Raw genomic sequence first — 26,265 nt, 5'->3', positions numbered from 1 at the left:
TCATGGGGACCCATTTTCCAAGTTTTGACACCCTCCCAAGTTATTGCAGATGATGATGAACTGTTGAATGGGTTGAATTAAGCTTCTATGCTAGTTCTTCAACTGTTACAGCACAATCTTCATCAAGTGCAGCCAGCAGCAAGTCATCATTAATCTCAACAGGACGACCTGAATGTGGTGCATCACTTAAGCTGTAGTCACCTGATCTGAACATCTGAAACCTCCTTTGACATGTTATTTCATTGAGAGACTGCACCATAAACACCTTGAATGTTTCGTGTAGTTTCTGCTGCAATATTGCCTTTTCTAAACTCATAAAGCATTGTATGCCTAATGTGCTCCTCAGACACATCCATCCATAAGGATTTATTTTATTAATGATCTGAAAAAGTGGAGTTGGGTTAGTTTCTTTTATTTGTCTGAACATTTTTATACACATCCTACAACATATTTTAATCATTAAAGCCTTCTACAAAGACAAAAATGATGATGCACTTTCTATATTAAATTTTTGGACATTACTTATAGGATGACCTGACAGAAAACACACATCATATTTGCATACCATGCCTTTTCTCCCTCTGTTTCAAGCTTTTTTGGAAGCTAACAATTTAGCTTTAAAACCAGTCAGCTATATACTTGCAACATTGTAAAGAAAGTTTCCTTTGGAATCAATCTGGTATTTGTTCATATTGTTTCCTCCATGACTCATACATGCAGTGGAGGACTGACTTCTAATAGAGCTTATTGCTTCCAGGGACATTGATCCATTCCACTGAAACTTAGAGATAACAGAACCAGATGTGCAGTAAACTCCCAAGTGTGTAATGTATCGGCTGTAACAAATCTTCATCTATAGTAAATGTCAGTTTAACCCTTGGAATCCAAGGTTTTGCAGCATAGTCTTCTTCTTTGCAGTGGATAAAGTCCTGGGTCTATTAGGTATCAATAAGTAGCCAATACATCATGGAGTTCAAACGTAATCATCAACATACTTTGCTAACAAGAAAAGATAGCTGATCATTAGTACTAATTAGTTTAAGAAAAATATAACACCAGTTGAATTTTAATTGGTCAACATTTCAGTTAGGTATGTATAGGTTGAAAATGGCCATGACTGTTTGATTATGGTCATGATCTCTCATAAGATCTTTAAGAGTTTGTTTTGAACTTCCTCGCAAAACAACATGAGGGCTATATGAAATAGCTGTCCCTAATTTAGCATTGTAATACTAGAGGGAAGGCAGCCAGTCATCACCATCCGCTGCCCACTCTTAGGCCGTTCTTCTTTTACCAACAAATAATGGGATTGATCATCACATTATAATGCCTCCAAAAGTGAAAGGGTGAACATGGTTTGTGTGATGGCAATTTGATCTTGCAGCCTTCAGATTACGAATCGAGCACCACAACCACCTGGCCAAATTCTTTATATAGACAGTCAAAATGTGAGGTCTTGAGTAAATTTCTACAGACTTTATATGTATGCATGCCCTATATCATGAACAGAAGATGTATACATAATACCTGTCGAACTTCCCAATGCTCAAATTTCACTGGGACTTCAATACCTTTAACTCTGCTGCTTTCTGTTTTACATGATGGACAACAAACAAGACAGCTTACTCTCTAATACAGCCTTATTCCTCTTGAAATATCTAGTTATCAAATGGATGAAATCTGGTTCCAGCGAAAAGAAAGAAAAAAGTTGAGACCACAAACTAATTTCTACACAAATGAACTGACTTCTGTAATGTGGTTTCAATTGTTAATCTTGAATGTTGGAATCTACTAATATTTATTTGTCTCTCCTTAAGAACATTTTTCAAGATCCAAGTTTAGTACTAGTTTTTGATGTGAATTAAAAAACTTTCACCATTTGATTGTTACTTTGTATGTTCTTGTACACTTACAGCCTGCTTTTTCATGCATTATTACTGTACCTTGTTGCATAAAAAGTGTAAAAAAAAATTTCAGTTTGTGTGTTTACAAACAGTTGTCAGAATCAAAGAAAACACTGAATACATAAACTCTGTATGCATTATGATGTCTAAGCTAGTGTTTATAAATTTCATGCTTGCCCTTTCATCCATGGAGGCATTATAATGGCATAATCAATCCCACCATTTGTTGATAAGAATTGCCAGTGGGTGGTGATAACTAGCTGCCTTTTCTCTACTTTTTCACTATTAAATTAGGGAGGACTAACACAGACAGCCCTCATGCAGAGATTTCAACTATTTCAAATGACTGAGCATAATGACAGAGTCCTTTCACAGTTTTAGTCCTTTTAGATTTGCCAGAAACAAGACAATCTGGTGAAGGAGGCCTCTTTTTTTCCATCTTGTGAACAATCGCATTGGTGTTTCTATGCCGCTTAGAAAACGAGAAATACCCATCTACGTGAGCTCTGATTGGCTGACAAGCACTGATGACATAACTATGGATTCCCCCACATACCCAGTATGGAGAAGCACCACACTCAAACTATTGGTAGATGTTGAAGATACAAATAGTTTTTATTATTTCAAGCACAAACATGATTATTGCAAGTAGCCATTTGGACTGTCTTTTATTTATTATCAAAATTTATTTGTATCTCACAAGAAATTTTCTTTTCACCCCTTTCAAACTCTGGGGGAACAATTTATCACTTTATTGTATAGGCCTATATAATATAATTTGGGAGTTGCAACAAGTCATAGTATTTGTCTGTATGAGCGTACAGTCGTAATGTATACACCAAAATCATAATGATCATGCTCAAATCATAATGGTTGGCATCTCTGCTCATGTAGCTTTGTGTGAAATTCAAACAAACATTTAATATTGATAATTTCACTTATTCAAGTATTTCAGTTCAATTCATCTGAATATCTTGCACTATGTTTTACAAAAAATAAAACAGATAAAGGAGCATTTTCTCTCAGAAGTATGTTGTTTACTGTTGTATTCTTTAAGTGAATATTGTTATACAACACTCATGAATTATTTTATGCAATTTTTGCATATGTATGCAAAACCAAGGACATATATTGTTATATGCTTATATCACAATTACACATTATCGCATGCTCTACTTGCTTAAAATACACTGCTTCCAACTCCTGAGTAAACTAATCTGGTAACCTTTGGGTATTGCTTTCCTAAACTACATCACTGTAGTAGTGGTCCTATAATGTGCTGCCATATAGGATGCATCAAACACAAGGTGTTTTCATTTTTAACCATAAATAATATTGGCAGAACCGAGTCAAATTAAGACTTTCTCATATAAAATTCTCATCAGCCAGGATTACTACTCATGTTGTTACTACTGTCTATGAGTGTATGTACATAAAAAGCACAATTCCTTCACAGTGTGTAAATTTAGTATACTTTTCAGGTATATATATATGGGTGAGAAGGTAGCAAGAGCATGGTATAATGCCCTGTAAAGTCCTTGCCACTCAGTTAACTGAATAGAGCAACTCTCTCAAAACATTGTTCAGAGTTCTAGGTCAATAAGTTGATGACAGGATGCCAATCCTTGGCCTTCTTGGATATATATACATAGCCTCATTAAGAAACTAAGATGAATGAGATGGAGGGCAGTTGAAAAATGATCAAACAATACAAAATGAAAGGATATACAAGAACACAGGGACAGACCATGAAAAAGCACCTGCATGACTTTCAGATCATAGGTGTGCAAATATGATTTTTATGATACAAAAACAAACAGGTGAAAGGGCAAAAATGTATATGTAAAAACAGCTGGTATAGGTTGAGAACTTTTATGTGGAGGAGCAAACAATGTTTCAACCTTCTTCAGTCATCATCAGGTTCACAAAGAAAGAAAGAGATAACTGATTGATAGCTGACCACATGTTTGAAGAGGGTTGTGCAATTGAGTGTATGAATGTAGAGGGCATGCTTAGATGTTTGATTATATAAGTTTATATTTATTTTATTATTAATATTTATTATATTATTTTTAATATAAAGGTGTTCCTTTGTATTGTCTTATTTTGGGCTTGAGTTGTTGTATAAGTAAGGCTTCTTTAATTTTGCATTTGTTTATGTTTATTTCTTTACTTAGTATTTGGGTGTTTTTTGTGGTTATGTTGTGTTTATTTGATTTGCAGTGTTCGAAAATGTGTGAAGATGGCTTTTTGTGTTCTTTGAATCTGGTTTCCATTTTTCTACTTGTTTCTTCAATATAGAAGTCATGGCAGTTATCACATTGTATCTTATAAATAATGTTGATGTGGTGTTTGTCAGTGTAGTTTTTACATAGTATAGACCTTAGGTTTGTCCCTGGTTTTTAAATAAATATGGTATTAATTGGGATGTCGTATTTTGTCACTAGTTTTTGCCAAATGTTGGTTATTTTTTTGCTGATGTTTGGAATATATGGTATGCAGCAGTATATGGTTTTATAATTTTTTAATTCATGGGATATATTTACTTTTGTTAGTTAATTTTGCTTTTATTCTAGGTATGTGCGTATAATGTTTTCTACGGCTTGTGGAGGAAACTTATTTGTGTTGATGAAGTATTGTTTTGTTTTGTTTAATTTGTCATTAATGTAGTGAGCACAGTTTTATGGCTGTGTTTATTTGGTTTCTTAGTACGAGTTTTTGTTTTGTTTCATGTGCTGAGTCCCAAGGAATGTATAGTCCAGTATGGGTGATTTTTCGGTGGATTTCTGTTTTGAATTGTGTGTCGGTTCTTGTAATTTTGAGGTTAAGAAATGATATTTGATTGCTTTCTTCATGTTCACATGTGAAGTTAATGTTGGGATGTATATAGTTAATGTGATTGAAAAAATTAAGTGTGTTCTGTAGATGTGAATCCCTCAATCGCATCATCTACATGTCTGTACCAGTATAGTGGTGGATATAATGCTGTGTTAATTGCTTGTGTTTTCACTTGTGTCATAAAAATATTGGCTAGAACTGGTGATACTGGGTTGCCCATGCATAGGCCATTTGTTTGTATATAGTTGGGGTTGTTGAACATGAAGTTTGTCTTCGTGGTGAATTCTATGAGGGTTGCTAGATGGTTGCTGGGAATGTCTATTGATGTGTTAGGATCTTGGCTATAGAATTCTGAGGCTATCTTGCAGGCTTCAGTGGTTGGATTTTGTAAAGAGTGATGTAACATCAAAACTGGCCATTAAAGTTTTATGATTAAGTTGATTAAGATTAGACTTGAAATTAAAAGTCTTTGATGAATGAGCTGGTTGATTTTATATATTTGGAGAATGTCCTTGCTATGTATTTACAAAGATTGTAATTAAATGATTCATATGTGGACATTATTGGTCGTAATGGACAATCTGGTTTATGAGGTTTGGGGATGCCATATATTTGTGGCATGCATAGGTAGGAATAAAGTGTTTTTGAAATTGTGTTGGTCTTTTTCATTTTTACTAGTATTTTGTTTAGTTGTGTTTCATATGTCTTTGTTGGATTTGTGTGTCTGATAGGATGTTTTTCATTTCTTGGATGTATGTATTCATTCGTGTTCATTATGACTATAGCATTTCCTTTATCTTCTTTTAGAATTTTTATTTTTAATGGAATTAATGTCTCTCTCTTTTTGTGAGATTGTTTTTTAGTTTTCTGTTTTGTGAAATTATGTTGATGATTTTGTGAGAAACTTCTTTGAAAAAATCGTTTAAGATGTTGTTTTTTGGTGTTTCTGGAAAATATAAATTTTTTCTGGGAAGTTTGGCTGTTGGATGTCAATAAAATTGTCAAAATTTTCCTCTTTCTGTTAGTTGTTTTCAGTGGTTGTCTTGTTTTCTGTGGAAAGTATCACAAGTGTCCTGGCTAGGTCTTCTAAACATGTTTTAATTTCTAAGGTTGGAATGTACCTAGGTGCTACTACGAAGTTGAGTCCTTCGTTAAATAGATATCTCATCTGTGTTTAATTGTCAGTCGGATCTGTTAATTATGAGGTCAGTCAACAATTTGTCGTGTTGGTGTCTTTTCTGTTATTTACATCTTAGTTTTTCTAGTTTTTTGTTGTAGCAGATCTTTTTGTCCCTGTCATTCTAAATGTTGATTTGGTTTGTGTTTCGTTGTATAAGTCTGTAAATCTCTGGTTTGATGTAGCATGCCAGTTGATGGTCCAGGTTCATTTTTTGTTTTTGCAAGTCATGTAGTTCTTTGTATTTTGTGTTCAACATGGCTTTAAGTAGTTTTTTCTGTTAATTTTAGATAATGTTTGAGCATTGATTAAAATTTGATAGTTTTAACCTTTACAAAGTTAGGGGTTAGTTGTTCCTTTCTACATTGTTGAATGAAATAGATGTCATTTCTTCTATTGATAATTCTTTGGTTTAAGTTTCTTTACGATCGTATGAGCGTGTACTGTAAAAAGTGGTATAATGAATGTTAGTTCAAACATAATGGTTACATGAATAAGTACAAATACATAAAGAAAACAAAGACTTGCACTTCTTGTACAATCACCATGATGACAAGAAAACCCACTTGTAGAGAAAATATATGTAAAATAAGTTAGAGGGCAACCTACATAACTCCCACAGACAGGAAACATGTTGGACCACTTGTAATTTGGTAAAGTGGGAAACTTAAAAAAAAAAAAAAATACTGCTACTTAGCAGCTTCAGCCAAAAGCTCAAAATAACTTGAAACATCCCTAAAGACTCTGCCCCCAGAGAAAGGAAAGAAACAAAGAACTCGTAGATATAAAGGTGGATGGTGCACACCCCAGAAAAGAAGGGATACCAACAAGAAAATCCCAAAACAAAGAAGCATCAACAAAGCCATGACAGAAGAAGAGATATAACCAAATATACCCAAGGTGTAAAAAAAAAGATGCAGCCAAATAAGGACTGAGGGTGTGACTTTAAAGGAAATCAAAATTGGTAGCTACACTTATAGCACTGATAAAATTCTATAGCATATATTTATTAATTAGCTAGCCAGGCTGCCTTTTTTGTTCAGTTTTTGGCATGATCTGCAAGTATGTGGTCTTTTTTTTTTTGGGGGGGGGGTCAAAACTTAATAACAAACAACACAAAATAAGAAAGTGACACTTGATAATAGCCAACATTAACCTTAGTGCAACCCTATTATTTGGAACAGATCTTTACCAGTTTTTCTTCCTATAAATCAGTATTAATATTAATGCCATCAAATTTAGTTTAACAGTTCTTGTCATCACCAAAGTAGTCAATACAGCTGAAAAAGCATTACTGTTTATGCTGATTACTTAAATTAACATCAGGTAACACTAAATAATCTTTAATTAGGATAATTTTTCAAGATTTAATACATTTGTGCTGAAAAGTTGGTAATGAATAATCAATAAAAATTGCCCACCAGTATGATTTTTTTTGAAGACTTGAGTTAGAAACTGTTGATCTAGTTTGCTTGGCCTAACCAACACTTATGTATCTACTTGTCCATTCACCTTGTAGTTCTGCTGTTCTTAAACCAGTCATTTTTAATCCCAATGATGAAAACTGTCTACTTTTATTCTTAGGTGAAGCTGTTGTAAAATGTTAGATGGATAGCTTGTGTGTCTTTCTGCATAGGCACGTACAAAATGTTTTATCAAATTAGAGAAGTTTTTCTTGACTAACTTTCTAGAAGCAGCATTATATTTACACCAAATGAGACTCCTAATTGTAGGTTGTAAAGATCTATCGGTATACCAAATTTGAAAAAAAAAAAAATTGTTTTCCAGTAAATAAAGTTTCTGCACTTTGGTAATAAAATGTATTTCTTACTGTATTGCCTTGAAATTTAGAATGTGAAGAGTTTCATACATGATAGTTTAAATTACCACAGTCCAAGCTATAGAATGTGGAAAATCACTAAACTATCACTCCTGTTAATATCAAAGCGTCCTGCAGTTTGTTTTTGGCTGCAAAACACACTACTGCATATTTTGAATGCAGCCAAGACCTCAAACAAGTGAGAATGAGTATCTTAAAAATTACTGGAGCTGCAATGGAGAGCCTTTGAGAGAAAACAAAGGATAGACAAATAGTAAAGAAACATGTATAACAGTATGGTGAATGCAAGTAACGTGGAGACAAGTAAGAGATAAAGTAGAGTGTATGTGTGTGCGTTTCTTATAGCAAAGCCACATCAGACTACCTGCTGTGTTCACCTTGGAGAATCAAATCCCTGAGTTTAACATTGTAAGTCCATAGAGTTACCGCTGCCCCAGTAAGGGTACAGATAAAGTAGGAAAAGAGAGGGACCCTTAAAGTAGAGATATTCCAGAAACTGAAGGATCATGACCATTAGTTAAAGAAAAGTCACAAAGGCAAGGAAGTTAATGCTTATATTAATCAACATGTAGTTGGGAAACAAAAGCATAAGCATGAATGTCTACAGAGAGGGGGGGGAGAGAAGCCTTAAAGGTGGAGGCTTATGAAGCAAAGTAGCCTGAAACTCATCACATAGCTGAGTAATTACAATCATAAGGGAAGATGAAAGATATACCTGTTCTTCACCACAAGATGAATCAGAAACAAAGGCAGGCAGAGGGAAAGGTGAGTTCAAGTCATCACTAAAAGAGAGACTCAACTAAAGCAATAAACAAAAGGATAAAGATTTTATAAGAGTGAGGAACGAGGTAGAACAATGACAAACTTATGATGTGCAATTAGGATAAATTCATGACATTTTCTCCAGTCACTACTGAAACAATAGAAGGAGAATTTTAAACTGGAATTCCTGATCACATAATTAGTAAAAACAGAAACCTGAAAATTTATGGTGAAAAATGACCCACAAATCCATAAAGGTTGTCTTTTAAGTGGTTAAAGAAGTACAAGAAAATGCATTTTAATACTAATACAAAGTAAATAAACTTGTATTCACATGGTAGTACTCCACATGGAGGATATGCTTCCTTCATAATGATGAAGGGTTGGCAATGACATCATCATAAGATGGCATAATAAACATCAGACATGTTGGACTGGAAATTTTGTTGAAGCTTGTGGTATTTGCAAAGAATTACACAGTTGCAAGAGTAAAGTAACAGAAGGTAGGTAGCTATTCTGAAATGCCATTTCTCAAATATGCCATCAGCAATTCTGTGCAAAGATGATTCCCATACTATTGATCCTTTATACATTTCTGCAATCACAAATCTGAAGAAATATGAATTTTCCACTTGTAAAGCTCTTTAACATTCCAGGAGAAAACTATTAACTTAAGGCTTACTGTTAATAAATAAATTACTGGTGTAATAACTACAATAATACAATGCTAAATGTTTTTTGCATCAAATGTTTTATTTAAAAATATCCTTTTATTCCAGAATACGTACACATACAACAAATCTTAGTGATGTGAAATATACACAGCAGTGTTTTAAAATATGGTTTCAAAAACTGTTTCGGATCAGGAAAAGGAAAAAAAATAGAGGATGTATTTTACTCTGGTTCTGTATCTTTCAATTTTGCATTATCACATGCACCAAAATACATACAAATTCAAAAAAATCTTACAGAAAACAAGAGAGTTTAACAGTTCCTTCCTATAAATGTAGTCAATTTATGTACAAATTGTTATTGAAATAATATCTCAGAAAACAAATTTGAATAAATAAATGAAAATATTCTATGATGACAGTTTTATGTTTTATACTCTTCTGAATTGTGTTTAATTTTTTTAAACACTACAAATACCTGCGAACTGGCTAAGCTCATGTTGGTCAGAAAAAAAATAAACCACTGCTGAGAAGTTTTTTTGTTTCCTTGTTTAAGCAATGTAATTGGCTAAAAGTATAACAATTTAATCTACTTTTACCTTCAGTGGAACACTGGCTGCTTAAAAAGAAAAGGATGGCACTGCTGACAACTTTTAAGAAATCACAATTCTAGTTCAAAAAGTAACCCTTATCTTACAAATGTAAACAGCTCATATGTTCAAAATACTTAGCATTCTCTTTGTGGTTGTGAATATGATGGACTATCAATTTCTGCTAAATTGAGTCAACAAAGAGAAAAGAGCCAAAAAATACTGGTGAGTACTAACAATGCAAAAATTGTGGATTACCACAGCCACATAACAGTGAGATATTGTCAACATCACTGATGAAAAATGATAATGACTTTCTGGTCTTAACTGAAAATAGTGATTATGACAAAACGTAAATGTCACAAAAGAATGTAGAAAAGTATATGGTATGAGATATGGTCTTAAAAAAGATACTTTTCTGACAAGACATTTACCAAATCGAAAAGTATCTGAAAGTGAATTCTTTGAGTCTATTGACAAAGGAAGTAGTAAAATTACCTTCAGCATTTCAGTACTAAAGACAACACCTTCTATTGCCTTACCCAATGATGCAGATCAATTACTGATCAATATAAATGATAGCAGAAAAAGCAAAAAAAAATTATAAGTAAGAAGTTAAAAAAAATTAATATAAATACAGACAAAATTTCTGTTGCATTCTATCCAATAAGCTCCACTCTGTGCTTCAATACAAAACAAAGTTTTCCATTTGTGTAAAATCAATATTAAAGTCTAATAAATACCCAATATTTCAGTTTGATACAGTCTCTGGTAAACACATTCTGAATAAGGTTGTTTACAACTGCACTGCTATTTATGTAACATTTCTAATACACAGCTAATATTCATTAGTATACCAATCCTTATGTATCTATATCTTCATCCATACGTGATATTTTGATCCAAAATAAACATACTGCAAAATCCTTATCATTAGTACTTTCATTTTGGATCATTTCTATAACTGATTTCAAGATGAATGTTTGGTGATCATACCTCTAGTACAAAATGATGTCCAATATTCCCATACACTAGCCTATAGGTGTTAATTATATTTAGATTAAACCCTTTAATTCACAGCTTTTGAACAAAAACATCACCAACTTAAACACAGAAATTATGATTGTAGAATGTTAAAAAAGCAAAACAAAAAAAAAATGAAATTCTCAATGCTCTACTTAGAGTTCTAACCTTGTATAATAATGTACATTTAATTATGTAAAAATCATATAAGAGATAACATAAAACACCAACTGCTTTTTGGTAAAGATCAGGAAGTTTTAAATTTTTTTTAAAATATTTTTCATGTTTTATATAATAGATTATATAAACCTTACAGATTAACATGTTAATGGTTTTTCTTAATTGCAAAAGCTATATCTGTCTGTGGCCCAATAGATTAACTATTTTAAATTTAAAACCCCCAATGACATTTATGCCTTTAAAGTATTAAATTCTTTAGCTATTGAAACATAGAAATAATTTCTTAACATCACAAGTCTCCCCAAATTTCTATTTAAAACTAATTTGTACCAATATTCTGTCAGTTCAGCAAATAGTAGTACATAAAAGATATGTACAAATGAAATTTCACTTTACAAAAATGAAAAATAAGTATTTTCATTCATATTAAAAAATGTTATCACCTCTTACAGTGGGTTTTGTAATGATAACTTTTTAATGTCCCCTTGTTTTGAAGTTGTTTCATGTGTGAAAAAGATTGTGGATAAGGAAATGGCCACCTGAGTCCGTAACAGCTACTTCTCTTAAATGGTCCAAGACTATGGTAAGATTTTGATCCTCTATAAAATCCCCTGTTACAATTGAAAGATGATCTGAAGTTATGATGACAATTATCAACATCAGTTCTAGTCACAGACGATGTTAAATCTTCTGACGATAATGATTTGGATGAAGTTGGAGCTGCTACCAATACACTCTTAAGCATATGCTTACCCGCAATTTCTTTTCTTAACTTTTCTCTCATTTCTTCTGTCTTTTTTTCTTCGTGTTTTTTTAAATTTTTAATTAATTTGTTTCTCAGAAGTTGTTCCCGTTTCTTAAGACGTTCTTGCTGCTGCTTTTCCTCTTCCAACCGATGTTTTACCTCTTCTAGTCGTCTCCTGTTTTCTAATTCGAGTTGACAAATTCTTTCTCTTTCGATCTCTTCCATTTTTCTTTTCACTTCTTCTTTCTGCTTAACAAGCTAAATAAATATTGAAATAAAGTTAAGAATAATAACTTATTAATATTATTTTATCTATATGATTGATACAGGAGTTTTTAAATAGGTGTCATAACTTATATGATGCACAATTAAACATTAGAAAAATGTTAAAATATATAAACATTTTAACGTACAAAAACATTAGAAACAATATTATGCACGTAGTTGGAAATGTTTCATTTTAACAAAGTGGAACAGCTGACTAGCTTCTGGAAAAAATCATAACACATCCATTAATATGCTAGCATGTACACTTTTTTTACAATTTTTTTAACATATTGAAATTAAAACCCTTTGATTCACATCTCTTGAACAAAAAAGTCACTAACTTTAAGGTGGAAGATATAGTTGACTTGTGGAAAAACATACAATATCAAAATATATTTATAAAACATCTGTTTAAAAAATTAAATATACACTACACACAAACGTCTTTGTTGAGCAGGCTTCATCGCTCAATTGTTTGTAGATGAAAAGCTTTCACTATCAGCTTCAGTCACAAACTCAGATTAAACTGAAGATGCACCAAAATGCTTTCATGTACAAACAATAGTCAGATTATACAAACCAATTCATAGTCATGTAGGAGCTTCTGGTTAGATCAGGTGTATTTTTACATTACTACTGTTTATTTTCAGTTTGTATTGACATTAATGTAATTTTTCATGAAGTTTAAGATCAAATAAACTATAACTTGTGAATATTCTACTAGTAGAGCATTGTTTACTCATGTTAAATTGTATACTTCAATATAAGAACATTATAAGCAGTTTACTTTGAAAAGACTTTTGCTCATTGTGAGGAATGTACTTATGTCAACTAGAGCTTTAGTTTTCAGGCACTTTTAAAAGCTAGTTTGCACATAACAACTTTAAAAAAACATTAAAATAACTTATATGAACTTACAAAAGCCTAAAACGTATTTGCTCTGAAGCATCTTGGTCATTTTCATTATGAATGTGATCTCAGTTTAACAAATTTTGTATGTTACATTGTCTTAAGTTTTAAAAGCAGATTTATCTATCATCATATGTTTAATTCATTCTGTAGAACGTTTTCTTCTTGTTAGTTGTAACTCATGTCTACAATTTCAACTTCTAACTAACTTAACCTAAAGTATCACACATCCATGACTCTAGCAATAAGTAAATGTTACTTTTATGAATTGATTCAAATTTCAGTGTAAGCTCCAAGTGAAATTTTGACTTTCTAGCACAATATTAATTCAGTGAAATAAACTATCAATTTCTGTTGCTCACTTGCAAGGTTTAAAATAAACTGGGTAATATTAACAACCATACATTTTTAAATGCCATTATGTAGTATTGTTACAACTTCATAATTTTTCTCCAAATTAGATTTATTAAACAGAAAAAAAATCAATATTGTAAAACATAAAAGTTTAAAATTAAATATTTTCTTGTTTGTTGATAAATACAAAGCTACATAATTAGTTATCTATATTGTGTCCATTTGCAGTACTGAAACTAAATTTTTAATGTTACAAACTTACCACTGAGCCACTGGAAGTAGAAGCTATGTATTTCACAACTGTACTTCATACATTTTATTTACCAATTATAAATACGAAGTTGTTCAATCAACATACCACCACTGAAGCATTAAAAAAATCACTGGATAAAATAATGCTTGTATAAAAAGCTTTTATCCTAATTAATAAAAAAAATGTTCTTAGGCATAATGTTATCTTACTTATGCTTTATTTCTAATAAACTAATAAATGAAGGAGAAAAACATTATGAAATGAATAACTATATAATTTTATATCCTTTCTAATCAAAAAATAATTCCATAATGTGCACTATAAATCTAAATTATTCAGCATAACAGACACAATCAGTAATATGTGACCATTTACATTATTTTATTGTGTATTTTATGATTATTTAATCTGTGATAATGGTTAACTTTGTGCTCACAGCTCAAAGTCTAGTAAGGCATTGTTTAATCTACAATATGTATTCTAGCTTCATTCCACAAATCTGGGACCATTCTTATTCCATAAATAAAGAGTAAAAATGTTCATAAGGTGTTAATCTCTTTCCCATACAAAAAATGAGCCCTTGCAACCATAAATAAAATATATTAACCACACCCATAATATGTACTCTTTCAAACTTCTACATAACTGTCTTAGATGATGAAAATATCAGCCATACATTCAAAAGCCTAAACATAAGCAAAAAAATTTCTTCAATAGTGTGTTAATGTATTAAAACAGGAAAAGGCAAAATAGTTTTGGTATATGCTGGTAAACATTAAATATCTGTAATAAAATACAAATATATTTTGCAGCTGAAAAAAAAAGCTTTTATTTTGAACCATGTATGTATAGAATACATATGAGCATACAGAGGACATGTTTTCCTCAGTTTTCAAGCTTCATTAATTATATCTTCCTCACAAAGAAGCCATTCTTCAAAAATTGTAGGTTACTTACTGTAAGGCAAAACGTTTTTACCCTAATTCATAGAAATAATTAACATCTTTTAACTTTTTCAATCAATTGTTTTAGTTTCCTGTAAAAGTCTTCAATTGCAAGTTCATTAAACTAGCAAACTTATAAGATATATTTTTAGTTTAAAGGTTTATTTATTCTATCAAAATATCTAAGTCTTAGCTAAAAATCACTAAAATTACAGAACATAAAACATTCTAACACTAATGCTAATATGACAGCTTAAAAAATAAGTAAATATGCTGTGAAATGTTATAAAAATATCCTTTCTAGAATCTAATTTGTAAGACAACTGGGTACTTCGTTCAAAACAACTGCTGTCAGTCTTTCATTTAAATTTAACTTTTCTGAAGTTACATTTCATCCAAGTGTAAAATTATAAAATAATCTTTCAAATACCTTTATTCTTTCAAAGAGATTTTTAAGAAGATGGACAGCTTGTTCCTTTCTTCGCAGAACAAGTTCTCTTCTCTGTTGAAGAGCATATTCTTTGGATTTTTCCTTCTCTTTCTTTTCAAGAAGTTTTTGTTTTCTTTTCTGCTCTTTCAACAATCTCCGCTCCTTCTTTTTTAATAGCTTCTCTTTCAGTTTCTGATCTTTAATTTCTTCTTCTTTTTTCAGTTTCTGTCTATAAAGCACACAAATTATAAACATATATTGAGGTTGGACAAAAAACAATAACATCTGATTAAAGATGTGACACTTATTCCATACATTAAGTGGACTAAACCTCAGCAGATTGATTAATTTGTTACTCCAATGATTTCTTAAACAGGTTATCTGTATTATCTGAACTAATGTAAAATAGTGCTTACATATGTTGTCAACTAAACCCAGTAAATGAATTACAAAGAGGACAGATTGTAGGAGCCAGGTTAACATGTCCTTAGTGACCCCAAATGGCATAACAATAGAAAACAATATAAAAGGTTATCACAATATAGTGTTTATTCCACAACTCTCATCAGGCAACATAACAGTTGTTAGAAGATCATTAAAGAGACCACTCAGCTTTATGTGAAATTGTGTTTTTGAAAAATAAAACCTAATTCTTCAGCAAATCTTCCAGGAACTTGCAAAAGCCTTACTATAAATAATTTAAATAGTTCTAAAAGACAATAATGGAACCACTTATTATTAACAGGGATGATAAAATTTTGGGCTCATCTTAGATCCTATCCTATAAAGATTGGGAGTAAAAGGTTTTGTTCTCTCTGATGAATTATAGGCCATTTTGAGGAACTAAATGTTTATATTCTTCATTGCTACAATGATCAGTAAACACTGAACTTTTACTGCTTTAACTCACATTCAAATGATCAAAATATCAGACCAGTTAAGATAAGAAATGGTAATTTTATAAAATATTTAAAAGAACATTACATGCAAGTATTTATAATTGCAATAATTAGGCCAATTTAGTACAAACTGGTATTTTCATAAAGTATCAAGACCTGAACAAATGAATTTCCAAAGACAAATAATGTACCAATCCTTTACAAACCAAGTCTTTTATAAGGTAGATTTGGAGTATCTCACACACGAACTTCCACCTATCCTACTAGGTCTTTTTTTTTTTCGAACTTTAAAGCAGTTTGATGTATGCTGTAGTTATAATTTTCTTATACTGAAAATGTATTCCTGATAGGTATTTAGCTCCCCTCATATAAATAGCTATATTTGTTCAGTGCTTCCCTCTATATGCAACAAACTTTTTGAAAGCCACAAGCCTTAAGATCCCACGTGCCCTGCAATCAACATGGTTTAACTGTTTTTTGCATGTAAATAAACGTGTGACACACCCTTATGATGCATGGAACTCCCTCTATTCAATTCTACTGAACTATCACCTTTGACAGAAAATGAAAGCACCAGTTTTTTAGTGAGGACAAAGTGTGGGAAATGTGATGTGGGATAAGTACCTATCAGAAATAGAATTTCATTGTAAGAAAATTATAACTTCCAATATTGTACATTATCTCCTCTTACATAAATAACTGGAATCTCACCATGAATATGAGGAGAGACTAGTGCAAGAGACAGAAAGATGCATTCTTCGGAAGCTTCCAAAGAAACCTCTAAAAGAAGGAAACCTTGCATTAAAGGAGCCTATGTGGGAGACTGTACCAGGTTTACTCTTTGCCAATTGTGAAAAGAGGTGACACAGACAAGGATGGAATACATCCAAAAGGAAAAGAACAATGATTGGGTAGAAATTGATTCAAACCACAATTTTGATTTCAATTCCTTAGGTGACCATAATGCATGTGAAAGTAAAAAAGGATGTGCCAGAAAGTGTGGAGTGGCTAGGGCATGACATACCATACATGGCAAGTCATACACAAATCAAAACCCAGACACTAGGAACCAATCTTCAAAAATAACATAAATGCAACAGCACAGATAAAAACAGAATAAATTAAACTTGATTGCGATTGAATAGTTAAATACACATTGTTATATATTAATTCTTGCCTCTGATTTTATGCAGGAATGCTACAAATGCCATCCTTATTATATCATTTGCACTGTTTTTAAAGGACTGATATGAGCCACTCCCACCAATTACTTCCTTTTTGAAATGTTTTTAATGCAGTGTTTAAATACACATAGGAAGTATGAACTTTCTAAATACAATAAGGTTCAAACTATAGTATTTATTGTTTTTCAATTATTGGCTGGTAATTCCTGTTTCACTCTGTACTTAAGCTTTTTAAAGGAACACCAAATCTCTGCAAGAAAGCGAACTGCGAGGGGTAATGATAACATCATGCTAGAATTATGATTTTTGAAACAAAAGTATAATTAGTTATTAAAGCAAATACTCTGTTTGAAACTATGCCACTTCAGTGCATTTGGCTTACACCACTGTTTTGATTTTTGTGTTATGTAATAAAAAAACAAGAAATTCAAACTTTTTCCTCCGATATTTACAGCCATTCCCAGAACTTGTCTCTCAATCATTATAAAAGGAAACACTGTATAATACTGATGAAATTTAATTGAGTGAATGACAACTGCCTTTTATAGAAACACATGTTGAGAATGACATTCTGAAAGTCTTTCACCTTTTGTTTTCGGTATATTATTATACATTTCTGATGAACTATTTGGGAGATATTTAAAATACCATTTCAATGAACAATCCCAGCCATCCCTATTAGGCAGTTCTAGTGCCTACCTGATATCAAATAATCACATCTTTTACATATTCTCAGTCAACAATCTCAAAATTCTTCTTTTGGACACTTATTCAGCAGAATATCAGCTTCTATTGACAAAACATCACAATTTATCTTTAAGGCAATGGAGTCAAACAGACACTCACAGATTTCAACTATGCAGATTTTAACATTATAGTTGTTAATATGGTGAATTTTACAAATATTTCTGAAGTTAACCAGACATGTAGGTCTAATAATCCTCAAGTCAGTAGCAGTCCTTTAAATGTTCTGTACGAAACACATAAACAAAAGTGATTATTAATATAAAATTATGTTGCCATAATAAGGAATTTTTGCAGCACTAATTTTCCATAACCATTGAAATGCAACTGAGGTTCAAAAGGAAGTCCATTCTCACCCAACACCCCACCCACCTGGAAATGGTCACGAGCATGAAGATTCTGTCAACAAAACACAATAAATAAACACAAGTAAATCAGTAAATAAATACAATTAAAATTCAGTAATTTTCTAGTTCTTTATGATGTATAAATAATCAAATGTAAGTAAACATCTGAAAAACATTTGTATTTGACATCACCATATGTAAGGTTTGTTGAAAGAGGTGAAAAAACAGTAATAATCTACTGTTACAAGACCTGTAACTGTTAAATGCCTTTCAAAAGTCATCATTATTTCTCTTATCATTTTATATATATATAGTAACTGGTGAATCAAGCTTACTGCTGAGCCACTGGAGAAATTAAAGAAATGCTGCAAATAAATATTTTCTTACTTTTAAAAACTTTCTTGAAATGACTTTTAATTAAAATTTCAAACTGTGATCAATTTGAGATTCCACATAAATGTACATACAATTAAGTTTAAAAAAATCTAAAGCAAATTCAAGAAGAACTAAAAATACTTGTCAGTATGATTGATTCAGTTTGTTTTGAATTTCTCGTAAAGCTACACAAGGGCTATCTGCACTAGCCATCCCTAATTTAGCAGTGTAAGGCTAGAGGGAAGGCAGCTAGTCATCACCAACAACTCTTAAGCTGCTCTTTAACCAATGAATAGTGGGATTGAGCATAATATTATAACACCCCCATGGCTGAAAGGGCATTTTTTATGTGGCTGGGATTCAAACCCACAACTCTTAGATTATGAACTGAGTGCCTTAGCCACCTGGCCATGCCGGGCTTATCAGTATGATCACTCATAATAACATTGTGTAGATTAATGTAATAAAACACCTCACTGTTAAACTGACAGTTTTTTTCATGTCACAAAATGCAAAATCTATACACATTGATAACAGAGTGTTTTAGCATATGGGTTATGAGGCTTTCAGACTGATACATTTATTTATGAACTATTTTTTCTATGAGCACAGATAAGGTTTATTAATGGCCATCATTACTTTAATTCATGATATAACAACTTTAATATTATGACTGAATTATTTCTAACATTCACCATAACACATTTATATTTTGTAGTCTGATCAAGTAATTTTGTTTGGAATTAAGACTACAAAAAAAGCATGGTAAGAGATAGTCATTTAGTTCATTAAGATCACTCCTAATCCACAAATTCTTAAAATACTGATAACAAATTCTAAGAATTTAAATTGAATATACCTTTTCCCCTCCATACGTACATATCAAGAATTTGTTTTAAAAAAAATGTGAATTAATTGCACAAATGATCAGGCAGCCCATTTTATAAGTTCATAACTCTTAAATACGTGTTTTATCCTATTTTTTAAAAACATGGTTTAAACAAAAATTATCTCAACAACACACAATAACAAATGCATGTTTACCATTTATTCAAAATAAGTATGAATTTTCAACAACTATTCCACAGAGATGAATTATAATACCTTATTTGTTTTAGGAATAAATCTAGTAGGAAAGTACACTAAAATTGTTGGAATCTGACAGCCAAAAACACACAATTTTTCTGATTTTCTACAAATATACAGTATTTCAAATATACCTTTCTTCTTCTATTCTTTTTTCTTCCTCTTTGCGCTCTTTTCGAACTCTTTCTTCTCGTTCTTTCTCCAAAGTGATGAGTTTCTCTCTTTCAAGCCTTCTCTTTCTTATTTGTCTATCACTAAGATGTTTGGTTTTATCAAATTCCACCTGAGAGTAATAAGTGTTATCAAAAATAATTAGTTTAATTCCCAATTATATGGTAAAATGGAACACGTGTGGTCACCTTGGGGTGATTATGGTTCAACTGCAGCATTTAGATTTATTATAAAGCTCAAACTATTGTATGATTTTTTTCTCCAAGCCTTTATTTGTAAGCAAAATAAAGTAATGAAAACCTCAGATTATGACTCATAATATTAAAACATATGGCTGTAGCAGTAAGTCCTGTTCTAGTCATCTGTATAAAATAAAAGCCAAATAGCAACATAGAGATGTGCAAGAAGGAAGTAGCATCTAAAGCAATTGAACAAAGAAGTGCCAAAAGAGAAGTGATATAGAATAAAGATATCTTTTAACCACAAACTAAGAAAAACACAAAATCAAGTATATTAAAATCTCAGTAAAATAATATGGCCTTGTAAAAAATAAACCCAAGTAGACACAAGGGGTATATATCACCCCAATCTGAAACATCACTAAAACTACAGAACACTAATGAAAACTGCTATATAGACAGACATGTAACTAAGGAAGCTACTGTAGGCAGGGCTAAGTAGAGAACCATTTAACACATAGTAATTAATTAAAGGTATTGCATGGGATAGTAATGATCCCTTGTGACTTATTGAGAGTTAACTGATATACTATCAATCAACCTGAACTAGGGAAAAATAGGTTCTAAAAGCTCATTCAGCCCACCAAGGATGTACCTCCCACATAACAAAAATGTTACTCAAAGTTAAATTGTTTCATATTCATATACCTAATTAATAAAAGTTCTATCTAAAAGCACATACACTGTATCACATCATCAGGCTTTATTCCTATATCGTTCCATCCATATTTCTGGAGTTGGTCTCATTTACTCACAAAGTGTGCTGTTAAAGTCCCCATTAACAATTCCTTATAAACACCTTTACATTTGAGGCTAGAATTTCTCACAAACCCAGAAATAAGCTTATTGCTCCAAGGACCCCACCTCACCCAACAAGTCAATACTTCTGTTTAACAATCAGTTCACCTGGAATTCATCTGCTAAAATATGCCTTAGTTAAGACTGGGGGGAGTTAAAATTAATTATGGCCAATTACCTGTGAAATAAACTCCATATTTTATCAATGTCAGTTTGAAGACTTATCTCTGTCCCACCTGGGGACATTTGGGCAGTTTTGAAGTATAAATTATTAAACATTTATATTGGGGAGAAGGAAATTTAGTCATACATAAAAACTTTATAAACCTGGAAACAAAATAAGTAACCCTTATTCCCTTTAAAACATAATTCTGCATTTGAATTACATACCAATAACAAATTTTTTTCAATCCATTATAAACATTAAAATTTATCCTTAAATAGTGCTTATATTTCATACATTATGACTACATTTTGCAATAGAGATTTCAGTTGTAAATTTATTATTTTAACATCTACTGTATGTATAGGAAACTTTATGATATGTGAAAAATACAATTCATACACTATTTCTAAACAAAATCATTGTATCTGCAGAAAATGCGTTAAGGATAAACTTAATGAAACTCTTTATACCTCTTACCTTGATAACTGCTGCATGGAGTTTGTTTTCATTTGCAAACATAAGTTTCATTCCACGCAAAGCATCCATTGCTTTCACAAATCCCATGTATTCCTTGTATTGTACATATGCCTCAAAAGTAAGATCTTGTCCAAATGAGAAAGTGCTTATCTTTCCTACAGATTTATCTATATCTTGACGATACGGATCCAACATTGGAATGTCAATACATCGAATTTCTCCAAATGCCTCAAACACCTGACGAAGTATTTTTTCACTTACTTTTCCACTCTCAGAATTATTTTCAGCAAACCATTTGCATGGTAAGCCTTGAAAGTGAATTGTATCTGGACGTTCTCCTGGTTTCATTTCATTCATGTTCTTTGCATCTCGAAAAAAGGAGTCCCAATCATGTCTTGCTGGAAAAGTCAACTTAGCTTCTGCAGCCCGCACTTTTAGTACATCAGCAAAACCACTAAGTTTTATAGTGCTTCCATCTAGTCTTCCTAAAACAACCTTTAAAGTACTTTTATTTTCAACTTCACCTTCAAACCTGATAAATTCTAAAGTGGTTTTACTAACTTTTAGAACAATAAATTCTTCTGGTTTGACCATCTTCTTCAATTTTTCCATAACCTCCCAATTAGATATAGACTTTCCAGGAGTTTTTAAAGATGGCAGCTGAACACATATATTTAATTTTGCTAGTGGCTTCAAGAAAAAACCCAATAATTCATTTAGTTCAACAGCTTCAGCAGTATCTTTACAAGCTTGAATCGATGCCATTTTCTATCTAAAAACCTACAGATAATAATAAATTCACACCACTCTGATTCTTCAAATGAATTCACACACTTTAATCTTACACAGTCACACTCAGGAATAAATACCTTCCTTCAGCATATTGTTTGAGTATCAATACCAATATCAAACAAAATGCACACCATAATCTATGATAAATAGAACTTTTATAAGAATTACTATTATAACCTTTGTAACTTCACAAAAACGTACACCCACTTATATAGTGATATCAATATAGAAACATTAGTTAATTAATCTATCATTACCTAATGTGTTAAGCTAACCTGTTTTTTTTTAGTGTAAACTGTTGATTGCGCCAATGTATAAACTTATTTGTGTTAAAATATATGTTCCCTTCGTTAGGAAGGGAGTTATCTGAATACTAAATTTATATAAATAATCACAATAAACGTTGCATTCGTTGTTAAGCCAACTGTTAGCTTACGCAACACAATGCACACAGTATAGTGTAACTATAACTTTTAACTTTATTACACTTTTAAAACTATGAAGTAGAGTATCACTAACAAATTAACACTAGTTAGTAGTAATTAAATATTCTTAAATTTTAATCATAAAACTAGCATATAATTTAAAAACCGACATTTCTAAATCAAAATTGAATCTTATCCTTCTGAAATGTGACGAAACGAAACTATTTTCAACATAAATGAACACTTCTCGCATGCTGAACCTTTCACTTTCTTTACATAATTTCCTAAACGCTACCATTACGCCAAAGTAACCAACCACGTATACTATCGCCCTCTTAAATAAAAATTCAGTTTCTTTATGATATAAATAAAGTATTATAATGTATGTTTAGAAAATAAAACGAAATATTAGCTCTTTTCAAATGTTTCTTATATTATTACGTTTTAAGGTAAATTTTGTGATTTTGGAAACAGGAAAAACTAAGAAGTGTCCACACTGCACGAAAAGATAAATAATTAAAAATAATTGTTGAAGATTGTTTGTTCAGTTTGTTTAGAATTTCGCGCAAAGCTACACTAGAGCTATCTGCGCTAGCCGTCCCTAATTTAGCAGGGTAAGACTAGAGGGAAGGCAGCTAGTCATCACCACCGCCAACTCTTGGGCTACTCTTTTACCAACGAATAGAGGGATTGACCGTCACGTTATAACGTCCCACGGCTGAAAGGCCGAGTATGTTTGGTGTGACGGGGATTCGAACCCTCGACCCTCGGATTACGAATTGTTGAAGAATCACTGAGATGTAAACAAAAGACTTTTTTTTTCCTGTATGATTATTCCTGCCTACCTAAAACCAATATTATCCCCATTTTTATCATTACTACTGTTATGTGATATGTGTTAGTTTTTGAAATTCGCGCAAAGCTACACGAGGGCTATCTACGCTAGCTGTCCCTGATTTAGGAGTGTAAGATTAGACGGAAAGCAGCTAGTCATCACCACCCACCGCCAACTCTTGAGATACTCTTTTACTAACGAATAGTGTGATTGACTGTCAAATCATAACGCCCCCACGGCTGAAAGGGTGAACATGTTTGGTGTGACAGGGATTCGAACCCGCGACCCTCGAATTACAAGTCGAGTGTCTTAACCCCCGGGTCTTGCTGGGCCCAATGTGATATGTGCATTTTATTATAAAAATACCACAGTGGACCATCTTCTAAATCCAACAAGGGGAATCGAAGCGCTGATTTTGGTGTTGTACATCCGAAGACTTTACCTCTATCCCAGTATAGTATACAATAAATATTTTAAAATTTCAAAGGCAAACAATTGATATTTAAAACAAGAGCAATCATATTTCATTAATCTAATTACAAATTAATTTTATCAATTTATACACTGCCTTTCAATGCTTCGGCATTATTTATTCCCAAACGACAGTAACTGTAATCAAATAGTTTGTCATGTGATATACGTCATATAAATTAATTTTTACCTTTTACAGTAATATACCAATTTTTATTTTTTTATTCGGTTATTAGGTTCCGGTACTTTTATAGTATTACATGGTCCAGAGTTAAATGTCTAATATTTCAGTCATCCTTTTTTTCTTTTAGTTCTAGTAGTTGATGTGTCGTCTACCTGTGGGATATCGCAGTATTACAGATAAGATCCAATTTTGAAGATTAACATTGTGATGGCTGCTCGCTGGTCCATGAGGATATCGCTAAAAGCCATAGTTGGTCAATGTTGTGAAGCGGTGAAGACCACGAAGTGATGTTATAGACTGAACGAAGAGAACGAGCTTATCTGGAAGACTAGGTGCGTTTTTTTTTTTTTTTAATTTTACCAGGCCATAGAAAGTATAACACCTGTGTTCTTAAAGACAATGGTTTTTAGTTTCTTTATTAGTTGATCATGTAGAAGAGAAAGATAAGCGGTTAAAGACCGTCAAAGTAAGACCAATGTCTTCTTATCTGCGTACCCACTGCTCTCTTCTTTTATTTGCCTTGAATAAAAAGTGTGTTTTTCTCTTGTAATTTTGTCTAGTCTTTTTATTTTTCACAGTCCAGGTTATCAACTATAAAACACTTTCCTTGTATTTTGTAGAAATCCGGTAGTTTTGCAAAACCCAACACATCTTCTACTTGTAGGGAACTTGTTTTAACCCACACTACCACAAATAGAAAGATAACGTAAATTTTGGTGCTGTGCCAGATAGATTATGAAGTATTTTTGTGGATGATAACGAATCTTCTAGCCCTCATTTAACCGCTTGACTTAAGAAGTTTCAAGGAATGCTTTTATAGAAGGTAATGGAATTTTCTAGACGTAAAAGTACTATTCAGAACCAGAAGAAAGAATTCACAATGGATAAAGATAGTCAGATTGGGAAGACATATCTAGCCTCAGTCCAGGAAATGTTATATTCTAAATAGAACTTTTACCAATATCGTGAAGGTTCATGATGCCATTTAACCAGCGATGACTAGCTCAGAGAAGTTTTATCACATCTGGAATACTTAAACCAGTCGAACAGCCAATGTTCCTAAATATCAACATTGACGGAAAGGAAATGTGAACAACTGAGATTTGCTGGAATGGTTTGGCACTCAAACAGTTCAAAATCACTTAAATAAGCCTATTTCGAAATCCTAGGTCATTGCCAGTATCACATCTCTAGCGTTGGTCAAGACTGCCAATTAGTGGTGGGCATAAGATAGCCATGCCAATGGTGGATGATCTCCACTAGTCACAGTTACCTCATGTGTAGGTGTGGCAATAGGCGCATATGGGTGGAAAACCTAGATCCACATGGTGAAAGACACCTAACGTCGACGACAGCTCGAGATACCTGGGGTAATATAAAAGTCTACAAAGAGCTACCGAGAGAGACACACATTGCTTTTTAGTCCTAGTTCAGACAACCAACCCTTGGGTGTTGATGGCCCTGTGAGTGGTTTCTATCCATAACAAAGGGTGTTGGTGGAAATTACTCTCAGTCTTTTGAGACACACAGCGCTTTTTGAGAGAAGTCAAATAGATCACACACTCAATGTCCAAGGGGTTTATGTGATAAAGCCTAGACCAGTTCCCAAAGCGTTTCGAGCACGTAACTGCTTGGAATAGATAAACAGAGGAGCGGATAGTGCCATGCCTGATACCCAATTTATACAGTCCAGCACACAATGCAATTGACCACTTGGCGAAAGAGAATAAGACGATTGAACAACAACCACCTACAAACTATATCAGCAATTCGACCCTGTAGAAAATTGTGCAATACGCTGAACTATGTTAAAAGCTAGAAAGATGATATACTGGTAGGAAAATTTGCTGAGTTTTTGTCCAACAAACTTATGCAACAATATCTGGGAATGAGGGACATAATGACTCTCATCGAAATTGTGTCGATAGCCACATACTTTGAAGTAGTCAGTAGAGCTGGCTTTCCTGAAAGAATCCTGCAATAGCTGATATAGCAATAATTTCCTTTACAGAATGCACAACTTGGGTGCCTCAACTGTGGAATAAATCAGCAAATAAAGCTACTCCCTAGCCTCGTCTACGCTTGGCAATACATTGGTTTCTGGTGAGTGTGTAGGATAATTCAGTTTCTCCCCTGGGGTAGCCACCACAGTAAAACAACAAATTCGGCACATAGTTACGCTATG

The 26,265-nt window shown here is 32.4% G+C and overlaps 1 protein-coding gene across 2 annotated transcripts; it reads right to left on the bottom strand.

The window, feature by feature from the left end:
* Window positions 1-8,490: 8,490 nt before the first annotated feature.
* LOC143239290 (uncharacterized) lies at window positions 8,491-22,915 on the bottom strand. 2 transcript variants are annotated; one of them, XM_076480215.1, is made up of 6 exons: window positions 22,761-22,915; window positions 21,374-22,153; window positions 19,657-19,805; window positions 18,087-18,113; window positions 14,888-15,116; window positions 8,491-11,988 (listed from the first exon to the last, which is right to left on the bottom strand). In XM_076480215.1, exons 2-6 carry the CDS (start codon window positions 22,136-22,138, stop codon window positions 11,425-11,427), a joined length of 1,734 nt encoding a protein of 577 aa, XP_076336330.1. In that variant the 5' UTR covers window positions 22,139-22,153; window positions 22,761-22,915; the 3' UTR covers window positions 8,491-11,424. The 2 variants fall into 2 exon arrangements, with proteins under 2 accessions (XP_076336330.1, XP_076336331.1); XM_076480216.1 differs by lacking the exon at window positions 18,087-18,113 and having other exon boundaries at window positions 21,374-22,915.
* Window positions 22,916-26,265: the final 3,350 nt, after the last annotated feature.

This window comes from Tachypleus tridentatus, chromosome 13 (assembly GCF_004210375.1).
Source record: "Tachypleus tridentatus isolate NWPU-2018 chromosome 13, ASM421037v1, whole genome shotgun sequence".
NCBI classification, from domain to species: Eukaryota; Metazoa; Arthropoda; class Merostomata; order Xiphosura; family Limulidae; genus Tachypleus; species Tachypleus tridentatus.
This window is presented reverse-complemented; position numbering and strand designations above follow the sequence as displayed.

Excerpts from the sequence above, each read along its gene's own strand:
- LOC143239290 (XM_076480215.1), bottom strand. The coding sequence starts at position 22,138 with ATGGCATCGATTCAAGCTTGTAAAGATACTGCTGAAGCTGTTGAACTA. Across the intron at positions 15,117-18,086 it reads ATGCTCGTGACCATTTCCAG|ACAGAAACTGAAAAAAGAAG; the intron begins GTGGGTGGGGTG and ends TGTGCTTTATAG. Across the intron at positions 11,989-14,887 it reads ATCTCTTTGAAAGAATAAAG|CTTGTTAAGCAGAAAGAAGA; the intron begins GTATTTGAAAGA and ends ATATTTATTTAG.